Source organism: Neopelma chrysocephalum, unplaced genomic scaffold (genome assembly GCF_003984885.1).
Source record: "Neopelma chrysocephalum unplaced genomic scaffold, ASM398488v2 Primary Assembly neopelma1_108, whole genome shotgun sequence".
NCBI classification, from domain to species: Eukaryota; Metazoa; Chordata; class Aves; order Passeriformes; family Pipridae; genus Neopelma; species Neopelma chrysocephalum.
In genome coordinates, this window is record NW_020897773.1 from 1,160,374 (window position 1) to 1,177,909 (window position 17,536).

The following is a 17,536-nucleotide window of genomic DNA, read 5'->3' on the forward strand; positions in this document are numbered from 1 at the left end:
CCTATATAGACATATGGCCTATATAGAGACATAAAATTATCTCCAGCAAAATCCATCCCTTTCCTCACTCATTGCTTTGCCTTTACAACTCAGAAAGCTGCTGCCTTTCCCTCCTGCCCTCACTGCTTCTTCATATTCCTCTGAAATACTTCTCATTATCTTTCTCCCACCATTCTTCCAGGTGCCTTGGTACACACACACTGTACTTTTCCCTGCTCTCTCCATGATGCTCTTACCTCCTCATTGCCTGGAATGGAACAAGGTGCTGGTACCCAGATGTGCCTCCACAAGTGGAGAATGTGGGTTTGGATGATGTACTTACAGTGGGTGGGAAGCATGCTTGCTTCCAAAAAATTCATTCCTTGAAACTGTACAGCAAAGAAAACACATAGGGGACCTGACTGATGTGAAGTCTGTAATAGTGCTGGAAAGAAAAATCCTCTGAGCCCTTCACCATCCTTGCAGTGCAGAAACTTGGCAGTTTCTCCTATAACTCTTGAATGGTTTTGTCTGTCTTTTTTATAGGACATACTCCTCCCTCAATCTTACATCAATGTTCTTTGCAGATATTGTTATGATTTACTGATTGACAAAGTGTCATATCCCCATCTGTTCTGAGTAGAAATGGGTTTTTGAGGGTATTCCTCTGAACTTTTACTTACCTGAAAACAGAAATCCTGTTAAAATATGTTAAGACACAGTTAAACATATCTTCCTGTTCTACCTTTTCAGTCATATATGGACAGATTTGGAGTATTGTGCTTTGAATAGTCAGACAAGGAAACTGCTGCCCACTGAAGCGATGGATGAGTCAAATGGTAGTCTGCGTGATGGACTGACCTGTTCTTTCATGTCTTCTGTGGAACAGTTTGTATAAACTATTTAGGAATTTTCTGTCATTACTCAATATGCTTTTTTCCCCCGCCTCCTGCTTCTACCACAGTGTTTGATAGGTTAGGACAAGCTCTTGGAGTTACGTATGCGAGACATATATAAACATGCACACACGCGGAAGCATAAATACACACATAGCTAGAGATAACATATATACTATTTATAAGCAACAGGCATCACTACCAGTGGAACAATTATCCTTTGCTGTGAGGAGACATCTGGAGAAGGTAGGACATCAAACACCAAATGCTATGTAAGAGGGATCTGGTGCTGGCATTCAGCAGGCATCTCAGGCTAGTACAGAGTTAGGATTCTCCAGGGGTTTGAAAGGAGTATAACTCTGTCACCATGGCATGGTGTTAAGATGAAGCTGTCCTCTGGGATCAGATGGGGGTATTAGTTACACGATGCTGCTTGCCATGCTGAATGCAGCAGCTGCTGCTGTACTTTTCTTTGGAAGTGTTGAAGAGAAAGGCAAAGAATTTTTATCAGCAAACATGAGAAGAATTGGTGTGATTTAAAGCAGCTGGATGAGCCACATCAGCTGCCCTGCATGTCACAGTTCCAACACTTCTGTCTGCCAAATGGTTGGGAACAGAGGCTGGTGTTTTAGCTATCCCAGATTTTGTGCACCCTTGTTTCCTCACTTTTGCTGTTTAGAGTCAATTCAGCTGATACTTGATCAGTAAGTATTCTGCAGAGATCAAAAATTCCGTCTGTTTCTAATGGGAGTTGTAAGTAGTCAGAATCTCTTATGATTGGGATCCTTATGAATAGGTTGTAACCTTAAGTGCTAAAGGACAGATCTTGACTAAATAGGATTTTCATATTTCCACTGGTTTCGATGTAGCTTGGACAATTAGTGCAGCAAAGAATATGTGTTTTAAATTCTCAACCAGAGTTGTTAAAAGCGATCCTTGGTCAGAGAGGTATTGTTTGAAGTTCTGAAAGCCATCCAGGCATTTTTGCTATAGACTTTTTCTTAAGATCAATGGGAGGCTCAGGTTCGCTGCTTGGCCTTGAAAGTCTCAGCACCAGAAGGTGTTCATCAACTTTTGGGCCAATAATCCAAGCACAGAAAATTCAGGGCAAGGTCATCCACCTGTCTGTTTATTCATTCGTTTTGTGAGAAAACATAGTTCAGTGCTTCTTTTCAGGATATTTCTATTTGCTTTAAAAGCTCACAGGAATGGCAGGAGTCAGCTTTGAGGTGTTTGGTTTGTTTGTTTGTTTTTTGTTTGTTTGTTTTGTTGGGTTTTGTTTTTGTGAGGTTTTTTGTTTGTTTCTTTTTGTTTTGGTTTGGTTTGGTTTTGTTTGTTTCTGAAATGTACCACTATGTTTAATCAAAGTCTTGAGGTTGTACCTGCAAGTGCTGTTTTTATACCATTGTATAGAGACTACTATTGTTTAGAGACTAATAAAGATTAACAAAGCCTAATACACTCACATTTTCATTTTGACTAATGACTACTAATTTCTGCAGCTAATGTTCTGCTGTATTACAAGAATGGTTGTAAAAGATGGCCCTGCATAATTTGTTCTGCTCACCCTAAAATTTATTATTTTGCATGCAAACATGTACTCTGTTCCATGCAATCAGGAGCAGCTTCTCAGCCCAGATTTGGATTGTCTTTATTAAATCTGAAAAGCTGGGCTGAGCTCTGTCAGCTCCAGGTTTAGCCCTCAAATTGCCCACTGCCCCAGTGTTGCCTGAGATAAATCCTCTCATAGAGTGAGTAAGAGTCTCTGAGAGAATTCACTCACAGTCCAGTTACTTTTACTAAAAGTGCAGGATTTTCCATGGCTACTTCAGATTCTCAACTTAAGACTTAGGGATGGGGCATTTAAGATCTTGGGAAAGATCAGGGGAGATCATAGGATGCTAATGTAGTGCAAGGACTTACATCAGATGGCAAACATGCTAACTAGGGAAATGTGCAAGGAATACAGAATCAAATCCATTTAACCTACTGGCTCATGGCTTCCATCTAAAGCTTTAAATGGAAGCTACACTGTCTGCCACACTTGGCTGCTTTCCCTCAGAAATTTTAATTGCTGGAAGAGACATGCACACTCTCTGCTCCACCTGTGAGGGAGGACACAGAAGGGCACTGATTCATTCTGGGTCGGCACCATTGCTGAGTGCAGTACCGGTGATTTCCAGGTATAGCCTGGCTAGTCGTATACAACTGTACCTGGTGGCTGCTCCTACACATGACTGCAGCCAAACACAAGTGCAACACCTCGTAGGTGTCTAAGAAGTCACTGTTCATGACACACATAAAATGCTTCGTTGCCTCTTTTGTTCAAAGATTTCCAGGTAATTTGGAAAAGAGTTTAAAACAACACACCTACAGGCAGGTTCAGCTGGGAGGTTTTCAAAACATACAGAATAGCTGCATCATTAACTCTCATCACACCCCGTTACAATCAGGGGTGCTGGATGAATATATTGGAAATATGGCTATATATTCAGGTGATTTAAACCTCCGTTTTTGAAAGCATTGGTTTTTTCATACTATCTCTGTGTTTCAAAGCCTATATATGAAGTTCAATTCTTTTTCAAGTAAATGCCAGAGTGAAGTGAGAACTGGTGAAAGGTTAAAATGATTTTATCAGGCTTTGTGCATGCTCTGCACACCCAAAAATCAAGTCTCAAATATTTGCTCTTCAGTGTAGCTCAAAGGATGCCAATTGGTCTCCACTTCTTTTCCTGGAAAGCAGCAAAATGAGAAATTCTTTTTCATACATGTTTTGTCTGTCTATATAAAATGCAGCTGTTCTCCGGGCTGTTTTCTTCCTCTTGTTTTTCTCTTAAATCTACCTCTGTCTGTTGCTCATGTTTTTGCAGCCGTGAAGGCCAATGGTTGTAAAAAGGGAGGATTTGGAGGTGGAGACAGTATTTTTCATCCGGAGAAAAAGTAAGCAAGTTGTTAGGCACTTAACTACTTTTTCAGGTCTGAAATGTCTACTGTACAATAGAAAATTGAATTTTTGTTTCCAGGGCTATATTTTGAAGATTTTTTCCTGGTTGCCTCTGAGGGTCAAGCCTTGTAGATCAGTTGTAGGGTAGTTTTATAACAAATGAGAGCTCTGTGTGGGAGGACAGCTCAATCTGGAGTTGTTTGGTTTCTCACAAGGAGTGCCTGTGACCTTCAGCTTCGATGGGAGTAACAATCAACTGGTTCCTAACTGAGACCAGCATCCTCCCAGGTGCCTGGGGCAGTGATTTTGGGTCTCAAAGAGCATCCTCTGCAGGGAAGCCATCCAAATACTGTATCATTATGCCATGTGAACCATTTATTAAACTTTGCATCCCAATTAATTTTTTCAGTCCTGAAAACAGTAATAACTATGTAATAGTAATAACTGAAAACACTGTAATAAATATGATTATGATCACCTTATTACCACTGCTGGGAGTGATTTGCCTGATGAGATTTTAGTCATGATTTCTCTTGGGAGCCCACCACTTGCAGCAAAGGGTGATGCTAATGTTTAACATAGCTGCCAATATTAAAAAAAGGGCTAGGACATCACTCTTTGTTGTTTTTAGTGGGGGGATGAGAAACATCTGTCTTGAATGTTACAAGGAAAAAAATACCTCAGCATGCCATTTCATGTGTGAATCTGTGGTATTCAGCAAGATGGAATGTGATCTCTTGAGGGAGATCATATCATTCTCCAAAATGAGGCAAAAAGGGCAAAATAACTATCGAGGGCGTGTGAGTAATGGCTTTGTAACACCTAATGTATTCCATTTTTCTGTTAGTCTTCGGTTTATCTAGCACCTTTTTTTTTTTTTTTTGGGAGGGGAAATATCTTCATGCCAGAATGTGATTGAATAAAGGCTATCATTCATGTTGCAACATGTTGTGAAAATATCCTGGAGAGCCTAAAATAGTCCGGAGAGAGACTGAGAATAGCCATGTGTATGGCTTCAAAGCCCTAGTAAAAGTCAATGGGGTCACTCATTTTTATTTCCCTGAGATCCACAGCAATGTAAAGCCTTGAAGATGCAGTGATAGGTGCTAGATTAGAATTGGGTGGGTCCCCACTTCTTCTGAGAGTGCTACTATCCCTACTCACCCCTGCTGGCTAAGGAGAAAATTTTAAAAGCCACAATTAAAATAACTTTTTATACTTATTTTAATTATCAGGAATTCTTCTGAAGAAGACACACCTTATCCCAGAAAACTGAGTGTTTCTAGCAGAACTGTACAGTGTGAGATCCCTGCAGAATCCTCAGTGGAAACCAATTATCCTGGTGTTACTGGGGACATCACCATGCCTTTTCTGCTCTGCTTGAAAAAAAATAAGTCACCTGTGCCTTTAGGCAGGAGTATCTTTCAAAAACACACACCTCCCATCCAGCAGAACTACCAGGCTTTGCTGGAGTCGTGCTTGAAGAACAAATGCCTGTTCACAGATGACAACTTCCCTGCTCATATCAGCTCTATTGGAACAGGACCACTGCTAAAAAAACTACCCCGAAATTTACAGTGGAAGAGGCCACACGTAAGTGACTTTCAGTGAGTACTTTAGTGTAAGAGGATGATTACAGCTGATAGCCAGCAAATAGTTTTAGCATTGAACAGACTACCCTTAGACTTTAATTTAGGTGTACTTTAATTTCTCCAGAGATTACATCTATTGTATCAGGTGTAATTTTGGAAGCTGGGGTACACGGTTTCATAATTCCCTTTGAAGCATTTGTTGGCCAAAATCATAACCAGCCTCATTCAGTTTATATCCAGTGACGCTTGGAGCAGGCAGGGAGAGCAGGCAAAGGGAGCAGGTGGAGCTGGTTTCCTTGGAGCTCACAGCTATGGTGATCCCACCATGATTCTGTGATGACAGTACTCATGGCAGTGGTTCCTCTCTCCAAAATTCAAGATCCTGACCTTTTAGAAGATATCTGAGATTCTAGATAGTTCTTAGCCTTTGAGATTCTAGATAGTTCTTAGCCTTTGACCCCTCTCTCCTATGGAGCACATATTGTTTTGACGCTGGAGGCTGCTACTTTCCCAGCCAGCAGCAGGTGCCTTATCCTTTTGCTGGGCCGTTTTTTCCCCCTGCTAAACTGTTTAGTCTATTGTACTTAGAGCAGTGTTTTTCCAGCTCTCAAGGTTGAGCTTCTACCACAACCAGTAACTGACCATGAGTCAGTGAGTTGGTTTTAGTTTTGGGGCTTTGTTTTCTACCTGTGCTGACATTTCCAAGGCCTTTGCTGGTATCCTGTGCTTAAACTGAACATCATAGCAAGAGACACCTGGTTGCAAAGTCACAGAGCAAGTTCTCATAACAAATGGGTAGATAACAAGTCCAAGAGGCCAAGACGGGGTCCTGGCACAGTTAGATAAGGCCTGTTACTGGCAGTGGCAGTTCTGTTCTTTCTGAGGCACTGCGCAGAGTATTGCAAATCAGATCTTCCTGAAAGCAGTGTAAAAATTACATGAGCATTTCAGAACCCATGTATTACTGTCCCTGTAAGGGAATGCTGCCAGGTAATAGCAGATAGCATCTCCAAGCTAAGTTATTTTCTAGCTGTCATACTTTGTCAGACTTAAACAATTTCTCACAAGAGCTGAGTTTCTGCAAAACTCATTAAACTCACCAGGAAGGTAGAGGCATCTTTGCAAAGCAAGCAGAGGAGCTTGGAAAGAGCAGCCCTCATTCTTAGAGTTTCGTGCATAATTCAGTCTTTCAGATGGTTTGTATTAAGTCAGGATCTGCAGGTGGAGGCAGAGTGTAGTCCTCAGGAGCTTGAGCTGGGTTGTGCTGGGCACTGTGGCTCAGGCAGCTATATCAGCATAGAGTGATTTAAGGGAGTAAAGTCAGCATGAGTCCTAGCCTCTACAAAGCCCTTCAGGTGTCCCTCCACCCCACAGATATTGGAATGGACTTGAAACCTCTGTCTCTCAATGCACTGTTCTGCTGCTCTGCTGTGATTCTTGGGGTGTCCTGTGTAGGGTCAGGAGTTGAACTTGATGATCCTGATGGGTACCTTCCAACTCAGCATATTCTATGACTCTGTGATTCTAAAACTGCCCTGTGAAGAAGGCTGCCATTTGCTCTGTATGCTGAACTTAGCAGAGCAAAGGCTCTCTGAGGATGGATGCTCTGCATCCTTCAGTCCCTGTGCTGCAGAGAAGATGCTGAGATTCTTCTGTTCACCCTGCAGGCTTGTAGCTTGCTGCGTCTATGACTGATGGCCTGCAAACTGAACACCCAAATTCACCAAGAACAGGGCTTGGTGTCTAATTACTGTAACTGCCTTCTGAGGGTTTGCCATTTCTTTGCTACTGCCTGTAGGGGAAGCCAACAGTGTGAAACTTAGCTTGAGCAATTTCTGGGTCATTCGAGTGAAATGTAAGTTTGACACTTAGGTTATTAATTTAACCCCAGAGGCACCTTGTGAACGGAAAAAAGTAACATTATTTCTCTCTGAACCTGCTCTTGTCACAGAAACAGGAATTTCTGTAGCAGCCATCGATCTGTAGCCCAAGTGTCAATCAAATCAAGGAGATGTCAGTCAGGTTAGTTGAAAGTTTGAAAAGTTTTGCTCTGCCATCATAACCTCTTTTGGCTGAAACTTGTATGGAGGAGCAGGACTGGCATATTTGAGAGGTTTGCTTCTCAGTGTGGTGTTCACAGAAACCCACAGTGATGCAACTGGTGAGCACCGGTGACTTATGCTGGAGACCAAATTCAATGTAGACCAAGCCCAAGTGTGTGCCCAGGCTGGTGTCAAGTTAGCCAGAGCACATCACACTAGATTAATACCTGAACCAGAACAGTGTCTGCTGGGACAAAGGCCCCGTAAATATTTTGAAAGCTTCGAAAAGGCAGAGGGAATGTTTTGTGTCACATGTCCATGAGGTTTTTACGTCCTAGGCTAGGAACTCACTGGATTTCCCATCTTATGAGATTGCAGCTCTGCACACAGAAAATCCTTGACTTTCAAGCTAAACCAGCTGATGTTACTTACTTGACTCTCTACCTTTTTTTGTGTGTGTGTGTGCTTTCCAGGCTTTGCACAAAAGTCCAGTATTTTATGCTGCAAACAGAAAGCAACTTGATCTCTGCCAAGGATTGGTGGGTAAGGAAACTCCTTTGTATGAATATCTAAGTATTCTTATAGAAGATAACATTTTGCATGGAAGTTTGATTGTATAAAACTTGGCATAGAAATAGAAGGTGTCTTTCTCCTCCCTTCACTTGGCATGGTGCGGATGAAGCAATTAAGATGGGATAGCCTCAATAAAAAAACTGGCAAGCTTGGAGGTGGGATTTGAGGCATGAGAGGTGTCTCCACAAGCTGAACTCACCACTCTATGTTGCTGCTGTGCATGCTAATAGGAAGTGATCCTGTGCTTTTACTGGTCTGTGGTGTTGCTGCTTGACAATTGAACAGGGACCACAGAAGCAGGACTTTTGCTGTCTTTGTACCTAATACTTAGTATGAGTGTGTTCTCTTCGCAGCCTTGAAGTTAGAAAAATAATTTTATGCCCGTGCTGCCTAAAGTAAAAGGATATATTGTCACCTGCAAAAGAGGTAGAGGTGGGACTAAATTATTTTTTATGTGCTTTAAGTCCTTAAAAACAAAGTTTGACAAGTGCAGTTTTGCATGTGAGATCCATTGGAAATTATTTTTCTTTTCTGAAAAGCAAATGTTTTCAAAGAATAATGGAAAAGTTTTTTTAATAGTGTGCCTTTAGAGAGAACAGAAAAAACCTGACACAATGTCAGTAAAAACCAGAATGTTTCCACTGACAGTTATTGCTTGCTAAATTTCTTATTTAACCAAACAGTATCCAAATGAAAACATCACGAGAGAACAATAATAATCCAATCATGGTTTGGTTAAGTAAAGCACACGTCTGGATTGTCTAATTTTCTGTATATGATTTGTTATAACTGTAAAGACATCAGCACAACAGCTCTTCTGCTAGGATCTTGGTGGTGTTCCTGAACTTGGCTGACAGCTCTCGCCTTTCAGCCAACTCATGTGTCCATTTGTCTTGGCGCAGAGAACTGCTGGTTCCTGGCGGCCCTGGAAGCCCTGACGTTCCACCAGGACATCTTGGCTGCAGTCGTGCCACAAAACCAGAGCTTTGAGAGGAAATATGCTGGCATTTTCCACTTCCGGGTACAGCTGCTCCCCCAGATTGCAGGGGATCTTCAGAAATCCTCTGCTATGTTTTGTGTCACACCCTTAGATGTATGTGCTTCCCCTTGGCCAGGGGCAAGTGGCTGGAGGGTATCTCAGCCTGGAGAGCGGACCATCACCCCTCCCACAAAGCAGTGCAGGCAGTGAATCACCTGCAAGTTGCTCTGAGGATACCCCTCCACTTGTCTGTTTTCTCCAGCTATGCCCTACCCATATTTTAACACAGACAAAACCCTTTATTCAGAGTGGCAACAGTCAGCAGACCTGAGCACATCTGCTCCAGTCTTCTACCCTTTTGCCCACTCTTGATGCAACTGTGCTACCCTGCAGTTAGGAATTCCCTCCCCAGAAGTCCAACTGTGGCTTATTTCCCTGCTTATTCCCCTGCTTATTCCTTGTACACCTGATATATGCTTTGTTTGCTCCTCTGGCCGGATGGAGCTGAGGAATTGGCTCTGTCCCACATCCCACTGACCCACAGCAGCTTGTTCTGTGCCCACAGCTAGGCTATCTTGCCTTTCCTGTTGTTTCAAGGGGAGGTCCCTTCTAAGGGAAACATCAGCTCATTCCTTTCTCCTGACAGTTCTGGCACTTCGGAGAATGGGTTGACGTGGTGGTTGATGATCTCCTGCCGGTGAACGAGGCGGGGGAGCTGGTCTTTGTTTCCTCAGTCTATAAGAACGTGTTCTGGGGAGCCCTTCTGGAGAAGGCATATGCTAAGTAAGTGACTCATTCCAAGTTATGCAAATAGTCTCTAAAATATGTTGGTTGGTGCCTACACAGTTTGTTCTTGTTTACAAATGCATTTTGTAGGCCTTGCTATATTTGGAGTGTAGTAAATGGTTCTCATCTTTCTATTACTAAACAGTAAAAGCTGCCATTGCAGTAGCTGTTACCAATCCAGGCCCCTGAGTTTAAATCCCAGGGTTTAGGTGTGAAAACAGACCTGTTGTTGGGGGTTGTCCTCTGAGTGTTATCACTGTTTGCAGTGTATTGTCTGTGCTGGTGCCTTCTTTGTAAACACCGTAGAGAAGCCGAAGGCCACCGATAAGAATTTTTAAAGGTGAATGATTTCTGATGCCTCCTTTGATGTATTATCAGTGTGAGAAACCTCCAAGGATTTTCATTTTGGAGGTCTGCTGAAGCATTGCACTTTGTTTTGGTAGAAGCTCGTGCTCTCAGGTCCCCTAAAGCTGAGGCATGTAACAAGTCATATGTCACAGTGAGAACAGTGGCTTCTCTCCAGAGTGTTTTGTCTACAATGCTAAACTCTAGTGGTAGTATAGGACTAAGGAGAAAGCAATAAGGCATAACTGATGGAGTTTGTTGATATTGGGCTGAAGTAATCTCTGCAGAGCAGGGAAAAAATTGTAGTTAACGTTCAGAGAAAGATCACAGTAAAGGTGAGAAAGTTCAGTGATTTTCATTTGGTGTTAGCTTTAGAACAAAAAGATTGGAGAAAGTTGCACTGTAATGGTAAAGACAATCGGATTGGAGACTGAGCTCTCAAGACAGCGTGCCTCTCAAGACTGTATTTTAGATACAGCACACTGTGTGGTGATAAATTCAGGCAACATTTGCTAAGGCAGAATTATCAAAGATGTTGTGATAGGCATGTTCTCATTACAGAGCAGTGAGGGATGACAATGAGTGAAGAGTACCTTTCAGACTATGGCCAGTCTTGGAGGTAATTTTCTAGATTCTCCTCTTCCTAAATGCAAAGGTTCCCCTAAAATTAAACATGAGTTACAGCCTTCCTTTTGCTTTTTGCACACTGTTTTTGTATGTTTTCATTGTCACACTATCCTCAACCTGTCATCTGTGACTATAATCCAAAGAATATATTGATGTCATTTTTGCTAGACTTTATGGCTCCTATGAAGATCTGCAGATTGGGCAAGTTTCAGAAGCCTTGGTGGATTTTACAGGAGGTGTTAATACAAGGATCAAGCTTGCAGAAGCTCCTCCTGATCTGTGGGATACCTTGACAAGAGCCACCTACAGCAGATCTCTCATGGGCTGTCAAACACACTTAGGGGTGAGACTCGGAGTGATGTCAAATGGCTTTACAGCTAAAAGCCTTTCCAGACCTCTTTACTGCTGCTCAGCTAGTCATTGTGACTCAAAAAGTATCAAAGCTGCCACACGTGACTTTCTATAGAAGTCACATTCTTAATGTTAAACTTTCTACACGGCTTGATACCCTGCTGCTCTCGGATCCCTGTTGTTATCTTCAGGAATATCTATCACAGAACCTCTATTTAAATGAGGTCCTACTGTATTTTCCCATTTTTGCTAAATAAATTTTCCATTTTTACAGATTGTCCAGTGAGGCACAGACACACATGGAATAAACTTACAGCTAAGGCAGAGAGGTGTGTGGTTCAGAACATAAGCTCAAATCTTGGCTTCCAAGCCTTATGCTAACACTTCAGCTGTTGGGAAACTCTAATATTCTGAAAATTAAAACCTAACCTCCTGCACGTTTTGAAAGTGAGATGGTCTCTAGCTAAAGATCCACAATTTAGGAAAGGACCTTCCCAATCAATCTTTCAATTCCAAGCATACGGCGAAATATGGCTGTTAAGAGCTTCAATTTATTTATTCATTTAACTTTCAGTTCAAACCATTCTCCATTTGCTTTGAGAGTCATTGCTGACACAGGTACAGGTATGAGTCTGCCATGTAAGTATAGGTAGAGTAGAAGGTTTATTTTCCTTCTGTTTCTCTTCCTTTTATACAGACAACAAAGGTCCTGAAGAATGGGCTTGTTGCTGGCCATGCCTACACAGTAACTGGTATTAGAAAGGTAAGACTAGCCCTAATGTCCTGGGTCCAGGTTTATTTGGATATCAGCAATTTTTATTGCAGTCATAGGTTCAACCATTAATCAGAGCAACTATGGTATCTCCTCCCCAGTGCTCTTTTCTAAGGCTAAAAGAGACTGTGTGCTTTGTTAAGATTCACTTTTGAGTGTGTTCATTTTTATCAAGGTCTTGGCATAAAGGACAATGGTTATGGATCAACATATCTCTAAGGGTGGGAATGATTCATAGGGCTCTGCTGAGACCATCACCTACAAATGCATCTTAGCTGCTAAGGATGAAAGGACTGGACTTTGAGGCTACTGGGAGAATGTGCTGAAACTTGGGATGTGCTTTTTACTTGGAATAAAAAGCCTTCCTCTGAAGGCAAAGGAGAGGCCACAGAGAAGTAAAGATGCAAGGGCCGAACTATGAAAGACTGCAAATGGAAATGTGAGTCAATGGTGGAGTAAGGGAACCAAACTGGGCCCCTGTGCAGAGTGCAGGTGGACCCCACTGATCTGCAGAAGTATCATTGAGAGTCCCCCTAAGATATTTGTCTAAAGGTAAAGGACAGGGAAATAATAGATCCCAAAGACTGTGAGAAAACTCAAGCTTTCTCCTCCTGGGTTGGTGGATGACTATCTTGTCCAACCTTAGAGGCAGGTTGACAAGGATGGTGAAGGACTTTGTGGGGCTTTGGACATGTTGGTGAAAGTATGTTCAGTACCTCTAGCAAGAGATACTAGGAAAGTTGGAAGAAATACTGTGAGCTGGGTGATGTACATCTGTGTCTCCCACAGGGGGAGCAGAAAGGTTTTAGGTATGGGGTTTATCAGTGACATGTCTGCCATTCTGTCTCCTCTGATGGGATGAAGAGCCAGGCAGCATTAAGGGACTGACCCAGCATCTGGAACCAGTGTGAAGGCAGCTGTTCTGCTATGTGCTGACAACAAAGTCCCTAGTTGGCCTGGCTCCCTCTCCTCCCACCATGGCATCCCAGTTCAGGGGGCACTGACCTATGTGGTGACCCGTGGGGGACTGCACTGTGCTGTGCCATTGCACTGTGGCAGGACTTGGCTTTCACAGTCAGTAGTACAGTCTTGCCCCCAAATAAGTGCAAAATGAGCAGATGTTGGAAAGGAAGAGGAATTTACAGTCAAACCTCTACATTAGGAATCTGTGATGTCTCTGGTATCACTTTAGAATGTAAGATGAAGCATCTGAATCTCTTTGTTGCCGGCATTCTGAGTTGCATATTCATAGATTTTTATCATCATACTTGCTGGCATCTATGAGAACAAACAAAATAATTGTTAATATCTGACATAGAACAATGACTTAAACCAGATGAGAACTGCTGAGACCTTGGTAAGCACAGTGTTACTGTTTTCTGCAGGTGACCTGTCAATATGGACCAGAAAACCTAGTGAGACTGAGAAACCCATGGGGGAAAATTGAATGGAAAGGAGACTGGAGTGACAGGTGAGTTTAAAGAAGGAAAAGTATGATGCTGAGGGGGAGGAAAAGTTTATTGGAGGGAAGATGCTGCCATCTTCAGACGTGAATGCTGAGGGCAGCATTCAGATAGCTAACAGTTGCTTGCAAAGACCTTCTGGTGTCAAAGCAATGACTCAATAGATTTGTGTGTCTCCAACAAATAGTGCTTACGTAGCTGGGCTCACTTCACACACACAACTTCAACAAGATCAGTTCTCGTTTTCCATTCACTGAATACCAGAGGAAACATAATATGAACATCAGACACTGACCACGTTGCTGTGATCTGGATGGCATGTAAAGTGACAGATAGCTGGGCAGGAGGCTCTAAACAAACAGCATGTTTCAGGACACACAGTCATTTATCACGGGAGGGCCTGTGCAAAGTCCTCCACAGGCTACAAAGTGCAGGAATTGGCTGGCTGCAAAGGATTCCTCTGTTCTGGCTGTTTCAGGAATACAATTGGGTATGAGTTAAGAAGAAGCAACCAGTGAGGCAAATGGGCCCTGTATTTGCAGCTACCTGATTTTTTTTTTTAATTGGGATCCACGAAAGACAGTGGTTTGCATTCTAGACCACTGGCAACTGTAAACTTGTGTCCAGTTCCTCTTTAAAGTGGAGCATGTTTCTTTCTTCCAAGCTTCACTTCATTCCCTGTGCAGGTTCTGTTTGATGAGGCTCATGTGAGTAGAAAGGAAAGAAGAGTACAGAGGTTATTTGGAATGTGAGTGACTTTCACCTTGTCTGCGGAGCTGTAACTTCTCTGATGCGTCTGTCACATAATGACAACACACCAGCTGTTCCTGTTGAAGAGCATAATGAGCAACATACTGTAGGCCTGCCTTTGAAACGACTCCCAGCTGCCTCTTGTGCTGTCCTAGTCATTCATTCATTATGCCAAACACTCTTCCTATTATGTCCCCTTTGATAGAAAATTAACCAACAAAGCAGGTCTAAATTTTTATATTTTAAGTACTTGGAAGCTGCATGTTCAAGTGAGTGGACTGGCTGATGGAAATGGAGCATTTCTGGCTTCTGCTGGAGAAAACTGGAGCCGTTTAGCTGCATCTCATGGGACCCAGAGTGGTCATGGAGAGTCTCATATGGCTGAAGGCATAGGAGCCTCTCTTTAGTGGGAGATAAACATGGTGATATGTGGGGACAGGTATTTGGCTTCTTTTGATAGAGGAGAGCAATGTACTCTGCCTTGAATTTCAGGCCACATTTGGTAAGTCATCTCATGTTATTCCCCTTAGCTCTTACAAGTGGGAGCTGCTGAGCCCGAAGGAGAAGATTTTGCTGAGGAAAAAGAAGGAGGATGGAGAATTCTGGTAATGGCACAGTCCTGTCTCTCTCCTCTCTGCCAGTAGCTCTGGGGCTGCACCTGGAGATGAAGCAGCACCTTGGCACTTAGGCTGAGGCATAGGTGATCTGCTTCATACCAGCTCATGCTTGCTCTCCTGTTCCCCTTGCCTGATGACGTGAGAAGCAGTAGCATGGATGCACGGTTTTTCAGTGGCAGGAGTGAGGGAGAAGCAGGACATTGTCAGGTCTCCTGGGGCTGCTGGAGAAAAAGGGCAGCTTTCAGGAGCTGTTGTCCTGCCTTTTATTTTTAACATAGCTCTGGGAAGCTCTTGCTTGCCTGGTGTTTGTCCGTGATTTCTCCATAGCTTCTGCCACGAGGTGGCAATGTTGCAGCCCCGTAATTTCACTGCATTCCCTTTGATGGCAATATTATTTTATTCTCTGTGCTGCTATCCTTTGCTGAAGTTTTAGTCGTCCATTTGCTACTTCTAGATGCTGCTGTTGAAGCAGACACTCTCTTCTTTACTACCTAATAAAATATGAGCATTACCATATGTAACGCAGAATGGTGCGGCTTCGAAGTTCCCTGCTCCCTTTCCTTTTCTTTTTATGAGCCATATGGACTAAACTAAACTGCTGACAAGATGTCTCTTGGCACTCTTTTCCCAGGATGTCTCTGCGAGATTTTAAGATTCATTTTGTAGATCTGATGATCTGTAAACTAACTCCAGACCTGATGAGCCAGGAAGATGGGAAAAAGTGGATGTATTCCCTGAAGAGTGGGAGATGGGTTAAAGGAAGTACAGCAGGAGGAAGTCTGGGATTCTGTAATGGTGAGGGGTGCTCTTTTGGATGACTCTGACATTTGGATGCTCTGCTGACTCAGTTACCAGCACTTTATACCTCTTAGCATAAAACTGACAACAGAAATATGTGCTTCCTGCTTAAGCCTCCACACCAACATCAAAAATAAGCAGCTGAAGGACTTTGATTGCCTTCTGCTATCACAGAAAATGCATCACTTGCAAACATAGGGCAGTGGGTTGATTATAGCATGAAATGAGCTGCAGAATCACAGGATCAATTGCCAACACTGTTCTGCTTTAGGGCATTAAACTTGTCTGTTAAAATTTGCATCCTCAGCACCTCCAGGGAGTGGTATTTTAAGTAAAGTGAATGGGAAATGCAGAAGCTCAGCTCTTCTGGAAGCAGAGCTGGTGGGGTCTGAAGTCAGCTAGCCCATATACCACAGGTGATACAGGAACAGTGATACATTTATAAACAAAATGAGCTTTAGTTGCATGTAAGCAAGTTCCTTGTTCCTGAGTCGTTTTACTGTTTTAGATAATAGTTACACTGCTAAACTTGTGAACTGCATCCTAAAATCAAGTTCCTGTGGCATCTGGAGGCACAGACTACTTGTGACCAATTCAGTCCAATGCCAGGCATCATGTGGGAAGCTGGCAATCAATTTTGTGAGGGAAAATGACATCAAAATTCTTTTCTTGTTTTGCTTAGGCAACTTTTGGATGAACCCTCAGTACTGGCTGAATGTTTTACCAGTTGAAGACAGTAAGAAAAGCCTGAATTCATGCAATGTGGTTATATCCCTGATGCAGAAACACAGCAGCAAACACCGGAACCGAGCTCCTCACCTTTTCATTGGATTTTTACTCTACAAGGTGTGAAGAATTGCTTTACTTTTCTTGCTTTCACCACATAGGAAAACTTCCAGGCCCTGTAAATTGTAGCGCTTTGCAGATGAAGAGTTTTGTTGTGCCCAGGGTGATCTGTGCTCTTTCCTTCTGCCTGCGCCCACTCTCCTCACACATCACAGCACAGCTCTGCGTCCCACTTGCTGCCTCTCCAGCATGCTGCATGTTACCCTGCAGAGCAGTGAGAAGTGCCTTTTCCTTCAAAGTACACTTTTTTTATTTTCCTTTCTCTGAGAGTATGTGTAACAGCTGGGAGAAGGTGCCAGGAGTGCCCTTACTTTGAGGCAGGAAGAGCTCTGCCCTCAGGTTATTTCCAACCATGGTAAATTGTGCTTGAGAAGTGTTCCTAGTATGATGTAGCAGCTGTTCATGTGTGCATACTGCTAGTTCCCTGTGTATCCGGGGATAAGTGGGTATCCCTTCAGGTCTCTGCTTATCCTACTGCCTTGAGAGCCACTCTTCTCCCTTGAACAGAGCCACAGCTCTTGTTGCTGCTGTGAGTTTGCACAGCTACTGTGAGGTGACTGTGGGGAAGGGGTTTTGGGTAGAGGGACTGAAGGCAAAGACCCCAGCTGGACGTATGTATCTGCTTTGCTTCCCAGGAATGACATGGCTATGTTATGTGAGCAAACTTGTCTGATAGTTGCTCTGTTTCTTTTCTTCCCGCAGGTGGACCTACAGGTGAGTCTCTTGTCACCACTACTGACTGTTTGCTGGGGCACCTGAGCTGGTGCAGCAATTAAGACAACACTGAAGGTGGTGTGTTTGCCTTTGTTCCTTGGCTGACAGTGAGTGTTTGAGTTCAGTGAGGCACCACAGCAAGGCACTACTGATACAGAGCTATCCACTGACTCTTCTGAAAAGTTGCCATATCGGGAGGGCTCAGGGGCCTTAAAAGGGGACATTGATTGTTCAGCTCCTGTAACAGGTCTTCAAAGGTATTAGAAGTGGTATCAGTGTTAACAGGGAAAGGTTTAGCTCCTCTTGTCTTCTAAGGGTTTATCTTCCACTCCATTACTGCTCAGAACACCTCTTAAATGAAAATTTGGGCTGGCAAAGAACTAATTTAGGTGTATGGTTAGGGCAGCACAATTGTGTTCCTACTTACTGTATTTCCAGCATGGTAACTATGAGGTAAGATGC

The 17,536-nt window shown here is 43.1% G+C and overlaps 1 protein-coding gene across 2 annotated transcripts in view; it reads left to right on the forward strand.

Annotated features, from left to right (window-relative positions):
• The window catches only part of CAPN14 (calpain 14), a 32,386-nt gene that overhangs the window by 2,760 nt on the left and 12,090 nt on the right, over positions 1 to 17,536 (forward strand). Inside the window, exons 2-12 of one of the 2 annotated variants that reach the window (XM_027696655.1) lie at positions 5,055 to 5,412; positions 7,927 to 7,996; positions 8,929 to 9,047; positions 9,652 to 9,788; positions 10,932 to 11,106; positions 11,812 to 11,877; positions 13,272 to 13,357; positions 14,630 to 14,704; positions 15,348 to 15,511; positions 16,197 to 16,360; positions 17,063 to 17,074. In XM_027696655.1, coding sequence (XP_027552456.1) covers positions 5,055 to 5,412; positions 7,927 to 7,996; positions 8,929 to 9,047; positions 9,652 to 9,788; positions 10,932 to 11,106; positions 11,812 to 11,877; positions 13,272 to 13,357; positions 14,630 to 14,704; positions 15,348 to 15,511; positions 16,197 to 16,360; positions 17,063 to 17,074 — 1,426 coding nt within the window. Of the gene's footprint in view, positions 1 to 5,054; positions 5,413 to 7,926; positions 7,997 to 8,928; positions 9,048 to 9,651; positions 9,789 to 10,697; positions 10,756 to 10,931; positions 11,107 to 11,811; positions 11,878 to 13,271; positions 13,358 to 14,629; positions 14,705 to 15,347; positions 15,512 to 16,196; positions 16,361 to 17,062; positions 17,075 to 17,536 lie in introns of those variants that run through there. The other variant, XM_027696656.1, reaches the window with a different exon arrangement.